This window comes from Morus notabilis, unplaced genomic scaffold (assembly GCF_000414095.1).
Source record: "Morus notabilis unplaced genomic scaffold, ASM41409v2 Scaffold662, whole genome shotgun sequence".
Classification (NCBI taxonomy): Eukaryota; Viridiplantae; Streptophyta; class Magnoliopsida; order Rosales; family Moraceae; genus Morus; species Morus notabilis.
Window position 1 is genome coordinate 219,702 of NW_010364997.1, and position 9,736 is coordinate 229,437.

General features: G+C 39.3%; 1 protein-coding gene across 2 annotated transcripts in view; it reads left to right on the top strand.

The window, feature by feature from the left end:
* The window catches only part of LOC21391287 (DNA polymerase delta small subunit), a 20,618-nt gene extending 11,162 nt beyond the window's left edge, over positions 1–9,456 (top strand). The window contains exons 3-15 of one of the 2 annotated variants that reach the window (XM_024171583.1): positions 1,032–1,138; positions 1,258–1,384; positions 1,769–1,873; positions 2,044–2,159; positions 2,245–2,328; positions 7,412–7,480; positions 7,565–7,636; positions 7,724–7,815; positions 7,895–8,022; positions 8,279–8,380; positions 8,512–8,579; positions 8,961–9,043; positions 9,303–9,456. In XM_024171583.1, the coding sequence (XP_024027351.1) occupies positions 1,032–1,138; positions 1,258–1,384; positions 1,769–1,873; positions 2,044–2,159; positions 2,245–2,328; positions 7,412–7,480; positions 7,565–7,636; positions 7,724–7,815; positions 7,895–8,022; positions 8,279–8,380; positions 8,512–8,579; positions 8,961–9,020 (1,130 nt within the window). In that variant the 3' untranslated portion in view covers positions 9,021–9,043; positions 9,303–9,456. The remainder of the gene's footprint in view (positions 1–1,031; positions 1,139–1,257; positions 1,385–1,768; positions 1,874–2,043; positions 2,160–2,244; positions 2,329–7,411; positions 7,481–7,564; positions 7,637–7,723; positions 7,816–7,894; positions 8,023–8,278; positions 8,381–8,511; positions 8,580–8,960; positions 9,044–9,302) is intronic. The other variant, XM_024171585.1, reaches the window with a different exon arrangement.
* The last annotated feature ends 280 nt before the right edge of the window (positions 9,457–9,736 follow it).

Below are 9,736 nucleotides of genomic sequence, written 5' to 3' on the forward strand. Positions count from 1 at the left end.
TTGATTCAAACCTGCCAAGAAAACATAAACACGATCGTTTTCTTCTCTTTTTTTGTGTTGGATACTGTCATTAGGACACTCCCAATCATCTTCATAGCAAAGATCCAATTCCTGCCACAAGGATACAAGTTCATTATAAAACATAGTAACATTCCGGTCCCCTTGTTTGGCTTTCCACAACTTTGTTTTCAGTTCAAAAATTTGAGAAGAATTTTCGATGTCAGAATACATCTCAAGAACTGCATCCCACACATCTTTGGCTGTCGGCAGAAACATGTGTGGTTTTCCAATGGCTGGCTCCATTGAATTGATTAACCACGCAGTGACTAGAGAGTTTTCTGACCTCCATGACGCCATCTTCGGATCTCCTGCAGCCGGCATGGTTGTTTCTCCAGTCAAATGGCCAAGCTTCCCTCTGCCATCAATCGCCAATTTCACGGATTGAGCCCATTCCAGATAGTTTTGACCACTCAGCCTATGGTTTGTTAGTTGGAAAGGTATATTCGAACCCAGAAAATTTTCACCACTGCTGGTTGTTCCTCCGCTGCTAGTTGTACCTCCTCCACTGGTCACCGGAACTGTGTTCTATGACTGTGCATCTTCAGCCGCAGCACCACTTGAACCAGTCATCGCTCGCTTGTAATTCATCTAGGGTAGAATAATTTTTAGAGCCGTGGCTCTGATACCATGAAGGCATTTTAGGAGAGAATTGAGCACTCTTTTTCCTCTTCTAATTCTTACATAAACCGGCATCCTTATATAGATGAGCCAGAGAATAGCAAAATAAGGAAAGTAAAACAAATAAGTAAACAAATCAAAATAAACGGAAACTGCATAATATTCTAATCCCTTGACTTTAGCTATCAATCCTCATCATTCCTCTATATTTGGACAGAATTAGGACAGCTATACATTCCTAATTTACCGACAGATATAATGGATGTTGTAGCTTTGAGGAGATGGTAATCTTATAAGGAAATGGGTTCCGTAGTGTGGTTTAGAGATGACGTTTTTGGTGTTTTGTGTTTCAGTATGCACGGTTTTAGAATTGGAAGAAGGCAAGGAATGCATTGTTGTTGGAACCTTGTACAAGCACATGAAACTCAAATCTTCTATTCTTGATGAGTACTCTAAAGAGGTATGGTTGTCATCAAGGAATGTGGTGCCAATTTCTTGATAGTATATGTTTTTGACAATTGGTTTTGGAGATGAGATTAGGATCTTTGTTACCGTAAAGTATGCAATTTCTGTTTACAGAGATCTGCTACCCCACTTGTGAAGCCACATAATTTTATGCACCCAGATGACCGTCTGATCTTGGAAGATGAAAGTGGAAGAGTTAAGCTTGGGGGAAGTGTTCTTTCAGCTTCTGTCTATGTTACAGGTATCTATCATAGAGTTAACATATAACATTATCACAAATTACAAGGCTAATTTTTATGATGGCATCTTCATTTGTCTTAAGCTAACGTGAAAAGACATTACTTTTGGGTCTGGATACATATAAGTCTTGTAGATTTGATCATGATACATTATTGCATCGGTAAATATCTGGAATTCTCTTCCATTTCTTTAGACCGTAACATGTGTGGTTTTTTCTCCTTTAATGCTCCTTTTTTTGCATATTATTTTTACACATTTAGCAGTTTTCGAATTGTTTCTTTTTCCCTTAGAAATTTCAACATCTTATACCTGACAATAACAATGCAATGTCAATTATGATGCACGCAGAGCTTGTTATTTGTGGACTAACATGGTACAAGTGCAGGGGTGGTTGTCGCTTTGCATGGGAAGGCAGGTGCTGGTGACTTTTCAGTTGAAGATGTCCTCGAAGCTGGCCTGCCGCCCCAGATAGAGCGGTCACTTAAATCACGTACAATCTTGGTTACCTCTTCTTCTGCTTTAATCTTTTAAACTAAGTGCCTTTGTTGCCTTCTATTTATGGAAAGAAAAACTACCGAGTAGAATCATAGAACTTCAGAGCAAAAAAAAGTAGAATCATAGAACTGCTAGGAATATAATGCTTGGCTTGACTCCTTGCAGAAGAAGACAAGTATGTTGTTTTTGTGTCTGGGTTACGAATTGGGAGCAGCATTTCTAACCCCCTTCAATTTCAGCTTCTTGTTGATCACATAACGGGACATCTAGGAGATGAGAAGGTTCTCAATTCTTTCCAATTTAATGCTGCTCAAGAAATGACAAATGTCTCGATACTCTAACTTCATGGAACCATAAATTGAACAGGAACAAGGTATTGCAGCGCAGATAGTTCAAGTTGTAATTGCTGGGAACTCTGTTGAAATTCCTCGTGGATTTCTTAATGGACAGGTAGATGTCTTTAGATTTATAGTCACCCTGTCTTTGCTATATTTTCATCTACCTGTAGTGAATCTTAGACGTAAGTTTTAGTTAACTACCCATTTCTTTATGGAGGGGAACATGTGAAAGCTGGAATATTGCTTTCTATTTTCTATATTGAATGAATAATTTGGTACATTGGGGTTCCTAATTTATAATACAACTATGAAAATCAAATCTCCTAGAACTTAGGCCTAGAGATCAGGAAAGTGATATATTTTAAATTAAATCAAATCAGGAAACAATCTATCCTGAATAGGGAACATTATCCCTAACAATAACTAACATTATCCCTAACCATAAATTCGGGATTTCAACACTCCCTCTCAAGTTGGATCATATATGTTAATCATTTCCAACTTGCTTAAGAAGTCATCAAATTTTTGTCTTGCGAGTCCTTTGGTGAAGATGTCTGCAACTTGATCTTGAGTAGGAACATAGGTCATACAAATGATTCCCTTCTCTACCTTTTCTTTAATGAAATGTCTATCCGCTTCTACATGCTTGGTTCGGTCATGTTGGACTGGATTGAGTGATATATTAATTGCCGCTTTGTTATCACAGTAGAGTTTAACCGGGAATTCTACTATAATTTGGAGCTCCTCTAGTAGTTTTCTCAGCCATAGTGCTTCACATATTCCTTGGGCAACTACTCTAAAGTCCGCCACAGCACTGCTCCGAGCCACCACATTTTGTTTCTTGCTCATCCAGGTTACTAGATTCCCCCATACAAACATACAGTATCCAGAAGTAGATTTCCTATCTTCAATTGAACCTGCCTAGTCTGCATCTGTATAGACTTCTATCCCTCTGCAGCTAGTCCTTTTGAAAAATAATCCTCTGCCAGGTGATCCTTTGAGATACCTAAGTATCTTGTATACTGCCTCCAAGTGAGCTTCCTTTGGTGAGTGCATATGTTGGCTAGCCACACTAACTGCAAATGCAATATCAGGTCTAGTATGGGACAAGTATATTAGCTTACCTACTAGTCTTTGATATTTGTCTTTATCAACCAACTTTCCATCGTCTACCATCTTCTTCCCTGCTTCAATCGGGGTCACTTGGTTTGCATCCAAGCATACCTGTTTCTGTGAGAAGATCAATGACATATTTCCTCTAGGAGACATTGATTCCTTTCTTTGACCTAGCAACTTCCATTCCCAAAAAATACCTCATTTGCCCCAAATCTTTCACTTCAAACTCCGTAGCAAGAATACTCTTCAACCTCTCCATTTATGCTATATTATCACCAGTAAGGATTATATCATCCACATAGACTATTAGGATCGCCCTCTTCCCATCTTTGGCTTGTTTGAAGAACATGGTATGATCTGATTGACCCTGTAAATATCCTTGATCCTTTATCACTTTTGCAAATCTGTTGAACCACGCTCTTGGGGACTGCTTAAGGCCATAAAGTGATCTCTTGAGTTTACACACTCGCTTGTCTTCCTGCCCTTTACTGAATCCCGATGGCATGTCCATATAGACCTCTTCTTCTAATTCTCCGTTCAGGAAGGCATTCTTGATGTCGAGTTGCTGAAGCGGCCAATCTAGATTAGATGCCAAGGATAGAAGAACCCGACCCGTGTTTAGCTTTTGTCACAGGAGCGAATGTCTCGGTGTAGTCGATGCCATAGGTTTGTGCGAAACCCTTGGCAACGAGTCGAGCTTTGTATCGTTCTACTGTTCCATCCCCTTTGTATTTGAGGGTAAATACCCACTTGCAACCCACTGTTTTCTTCCCTCTCGGTAGCTCCATTACATCCCACGTCTCATTTTTCTTGAAAGCTTTCATTTCCTCCATGACAGCATTTCTCCACTCCAGAATGGCTAGTGCCTCCTGCACATTCTTTGGAATTTCTGTATTGTTGAGATTAGAGACAAAGGCTTGGAAACCATTAGACAAGTTTTCTTGTGACACAAACTTGGAGATGGGATGAAGTGTACATGATCGTGGTTTTTTCCTGTGAGCTATGGGAATATCAATATCCGGGATTTCAGGGGTTTTAGAGATACCTTCTTCTGTGATGGTCTTGGTCATACCTGGATCTATCACCGGGTTGGATTCTCTTGGTGCTTCGGAAGTGAGGTTGTCTTGATATTTTGACTTTGGCCTTCTTGAGTAGACAAGCAGCTCCCTGTTCTTTTGCTCTCCCACATCTCCCCCTGACTTCAAGTGTCCTTCTGTATATGGCATATTAGAATGAGAAGGAAAGGTAGTGGTGTTTTCAGTGTTTAGGATAGACTCAGAAAGAAGAAGTTCAAAGTCCACAAAATGATCTTCATTAGAGATCTCCCCTTGAAGAGAAGTTTTGTGGAAGAACGGAGTGTTTTCAAAGAAGGTAACATCAAGACTAGTGAACACCCTCTTTGTGGAGGGGGCAAAGCATTTGTAGCCCTTTTGTGTAGGGGAATAGCCAATGAGGACACACTTAGTAGCTCTAGGATCTAATTTACTCCGATGCTGAGAGTGGACGTGAACAAATGTAGTGCAGCCAAACACCTTGAGGGGTAAAGGTGAGGGTAGGCGTGAAGTGGGAAAGGCTTTCTTTAGAGTATTGAGTGGAGTTTCAAAGGAGAGGATTCGACTGGGCATCCTATTGATAAGATAGGCAGATGCTAAGATAGCATCTCCCCAGAACATTTTAGGCATATGGGCAGTGAACATCAATGCTCGGGCAACCTCAAGCAAGTGTTTATTTTTCCGTTCAGCTACTCCATTTTGTTGGGGAGTGTCGACATAAGAACTTTGGTGAATTATGTCTTTTGCCATTAGAAAATCCCCTAAGATAGTGTTAAAATACCCCGTCCCATTATATGGTCGCAAAATCTGAATTTGAGTTTAAAATTGCGTTTGAACCATGGAGTAAAAATTTTTGAACACTCCACGGACATCCGTTTTTTCTTTCAAAAGGTAGACCCAACAAGTTCTACTATGATCATCAATAAACGTGACGAACCATTTTGTGTGAATACGAGTAGAGATACAAGGACCCCATAGGTCACTGTGAATCATGGTAAATGGTTTCAAGGGTTTATACTTTGATTTTTTAAATGAAGTACATTGATGCTTAGCAAACTGACAAATTTCACATTGGAAAACGGAAATATCTTTATTGGAGCAAATAGAAGGAAACAAATGTTTCATGTACGGAAAACTAGGATGACCCATTCTAAGATGCCATAACATAATTTCACTATTCCTAGAAGTATATGCAGAATCACAAATTGTAGTTTGAAGCTGTCCACTCGCCTGAGCCTCATCAAAGTAGTAGAGTCCCTCATATTCTTTAGCACTGCCAATCATCTTCCCCGACGACAGGTCCTGAAAAACACAGTGAGAGGGAACAAATTTAGCAGAGCAATTGGAATTTTTTGTCAATTGGCTAATCGATAATAAATTGCAAGACAAGCTTGGGACATGGAGGACGGATTCTAGGGTTACAGAATCGGAGATTTATACTGTCCCTTTTCCTGCAACTGTCGAGAGTGAACCATCTGCAATTTTTACTTTGATGTTGCTGGCACAAGGTGAGTATGTGGAAAAAATATGATAATTACTGGTCATATGATCAGACGCACCAGAATCGACAATCCATGGATTTCTGTTTTTTGAAGTGGTGCTCAGGGCCTTTAAAAAATTACCTCTGTGGGCTAGTGTACCAGAAGGTACGTTATTGGAGGACTGACCAGTAGATTGGAAGTTTGAGAACATCCTATAAAGTTGTTCCATCTGTTCCTGACCGAATGAAGTCTTGGCTTGAGACTCATTGCTGCTGGCATCCACCTTCTGCTCCTTCTGATCATCAACCGAGGCTTGATATCCTCAATTCTTGTTCATCTGCCGTGGCTTCCAATCGGGTGGTTTTCCATGCAACTCCCAGCAAGTATCCTTGGTGTGGCCGGTTTTATGACAGTGCTCACACCAGGGTTTTTTCCTTTGTTGGCTCTGGCCTGGTCCATTCGACGTCCTCCTAGTCAGCAGCGCAGAAGATTATGGTCCAGAACCAGTCGGTCCAGAGGGGGCAGGGGTTTTCAGCATTACCTTGCGCCTATTTTCTTCTCGTCTCACCTCTAAGAAGACTTCACGGATGAAGGGTAGCGGTCTCCGACCAAGGATCCTTCCTCTTACCTCATCTAGCTCACGGCTGAGTCCAGCCTGAAACTCGAAAACTCTCTCGTTCTCCAGCCTTTTCTTGAATCGCACGCTATCGCTAGGGCATTCCCATTCTTCCTCATTACTCAGATCGAGTTCCTGCCAAAGAGCCTTCATCTCTGTGTAATATTCGGTGACTTCCCTCTCTTCTTGCTTCATCTGCCATAACTAATCCCAGACTTCTTTTGCGGTTGGTAGGAACATATAGGTTTTTCCGATTGAAGGCTTCATAGAGTTGACCAACCACGCGGTTACCATTGAATTCTCTGATTTCCACTTCTGCAGAGAAGCATCATTGGAGGATGGTTTCTTTGTTTCACCGGTGAGGTACCCCAGTTTGCCTTTTCCATCGATCACCAATTTGATTGATTGAGCCCACTCGAGAAAATTCTTCCCGTTGAGTTTCTCAACCGTGAATTGGAAGGTAGAGTTCTCAGATCCGTTCGACGCCATGGTGTTGATGACCTCTGTCGTCGTCTCGCCTGTGGTCTCTGAGGACGTGGACTTTGCCATCGATTGCCAAGGTTAGACACTCCTCGACTCTGATACCATGAAAGCTAGAATATTGCTTTCTATTTTCTATATTGAATGAATAATTCGGTACATTAGGGTTCCTAATTTATAATACAACGTTGAAAATCAAATCTCCTAGAACTTAGGCCTAGAGATCAGGAAAGTGATCTATTTTAAATTAAATCAAATCAGAAAACAATCTATCCTGAATAGGGAACATTATCCCTAACAATAACTAACATTATCCCTAACCATTCGGGATTTCAACAACATGGTTTAAAATTTTCTTTTTCTGATGAGATTTATGACGTGTCCAATTTTGTTACTGATGATTGACTATTATACACATTTCCTTATGTGGTCTCTTTTGTTTTCCCTCAGAATTTGGCTTCGCAAGATCAATCAAGGTTGTCTGAGCCAATCAAAGAGCTCGATATTTTGTTGACTCAGGTTCTTTCCTTGTTTTTATTATTAAGTCACCTCTATAATGTCCCTTTATCATGAATTGAATTGTTCATATTTTACTTGTTTTAGATTGCTGCAGGTTTGCCTATAGAAATCATGCCAGGTTCCGACGACCCTGCTAACTTTTCCTTACCACAGCAGGTTGTTGTATGTCCTTGTTAGTATTCAGTCATTATTTATTTTTTTCCTGATAAATGTTTTCGTTGCTAATACCCTCTTGTATTTCAGCCTTTGAATAGGTATCTTTTTCCAGGATCATCAGCCTATAACACGTTCAGATCTTGTACTAACCCTCACTGCTTCGAGCTTGATAATATCAGGTAAACTATAGACACAATTTGACGTTGTTATATTAATCGAATGGACTTTACTTTAACATGGTTTGTCGGTTGATTTCAGGTTTCTTGGAACATCAGGTCAAAATATAGATGACCTTGAGAAGTACTCAAAAGCAAAGGATAAGCTTGAATTTATGGAAAGAACGTTAAAGTGGAGGCATCTAGCACCAACAGCACCTAATACTCTTGGTACAACCTCACCTTTTTTTTTTTTCATCTGTTTAGTCTGTTAGTCAAAACACGTACGCTACACATCGCATTTAACTTGTTTGCCTTGGAGAATTTGACTATCTGCATTACCGGCCAACTTGGTAGTACTATACATTGTCCAAAAATATGATAATTATAAATCAGGAAAACTGGTTGATGTATTGACCTTTTCACGGTATTTCTTTTACTGCGTCGCGCACGGCTGATTGATAATCCGGTTATTTGTATCTTGCAGGGTGTTATCCTTTCACTGACATGGACCCCTTCTTGATTGAGATTTGTCCTCATGTTTACTTTGTTGGTAATCAGGACAAGTATGATACTCGTTTATTAACAGGTATTCTCATCTGCAGTCATCACCATCAACTAGAAAAGAAAAAGTGCTTTTCACGTTTGAAAGTAAACAAGAAAAAGATTTCATGTGTTCTTTGCTTCTACCCTTTCATTTAACAATTTATTGAACTCTAGGGTCAGAAGGGCAGATGGTCAGACTCATTTGCATCCCAAAATTTTGTGAGACGGGAATTGCCGTCGTGGTAAGTTGTAGCATTCAAAAAACTTTTTATCCTACCTTTTTTTTTTCCTTTTTTGGAAAACTAAGGACCTGTTTAGTTCGCTGATTCGAGTTTTTAATTTGAGTTGAGATGTGACTTATGTGAGAGCTTTATATTATAGTAAAAAAGTTAGATGTGATTGTTTCTGAGAGCTTTTTACTATAGCAAAACTCGAATCGGTGAACTGAACGGGACCTAAGTTATGAATCTACGGGGAATCTAAGTATCATCATCTATTCTTACTACATCATACTTTTATTTTTATTATATTTCTCCCCCTTTTGTACGTAGTTCACAGCACAGATAGATAAAATGGATTAAGATTCTTTGATCCTGAGTAATTTGATGTTTTCCTATTTGCAGCTGAACACGAGAAATCTCGAATGCCATGCTCTCAGTTTTGGGACTCAATTTATATCATGACATGGTGTCCAATGGAAACAACGGTAAGTAGAGTAATACGAAATGTTAGTAAACTTTTGAATGCAAAGAGAGGGTAAAATTTTTTAAGAAAACCTGCATCCAAGAAAAGAATATACAAGTTGAAATTTCGCATCACGAGTAAAATTAGGCAGAATGAGAGTAAAATTTGTTGGTAATGGCACAGATATCAGTTCTTTAGCCTGTTCGTTCGTGATCTGTTTTTAGTTAAGTAGTTATTCCCTCAAAATTATTCAATTAACATGGAGTATCTGTATTTTTTAGGTTTCAAAATCTATAAAAGCAAATTTGGGGAGCCAAATCGTGAGCAGTTGCATTCGAAATATTTTTTTTATGGAACGCTAGTTAAGAGTTTTGTTGTACTATCTTTTCAGTGACTTGTTTTCAAACTGGGAATTCAAGGACATTTTCTGCTCCAGTAAATACTATCAATGCTTTTAATGTAGTTTTTGACTTGGGATTTTTTTTTTTTAACCATGCTAATTAGTTCAGTCAGATAGAACAGTTGACCATGCGCGGTGTAGACACGAGAGGTAGGTCCTACACATGCGCATTTGATAAAAACTTCTAGAGTGCCATGAGGACTATTTTTTTCTTTAAGCTACTTTTACTGTCATGAAACATCACATATTATAAGTAATGCATAACGTTGAATTTAAGCATGATCAGGGATGATATAAATGTTAGCCTAAACCGTA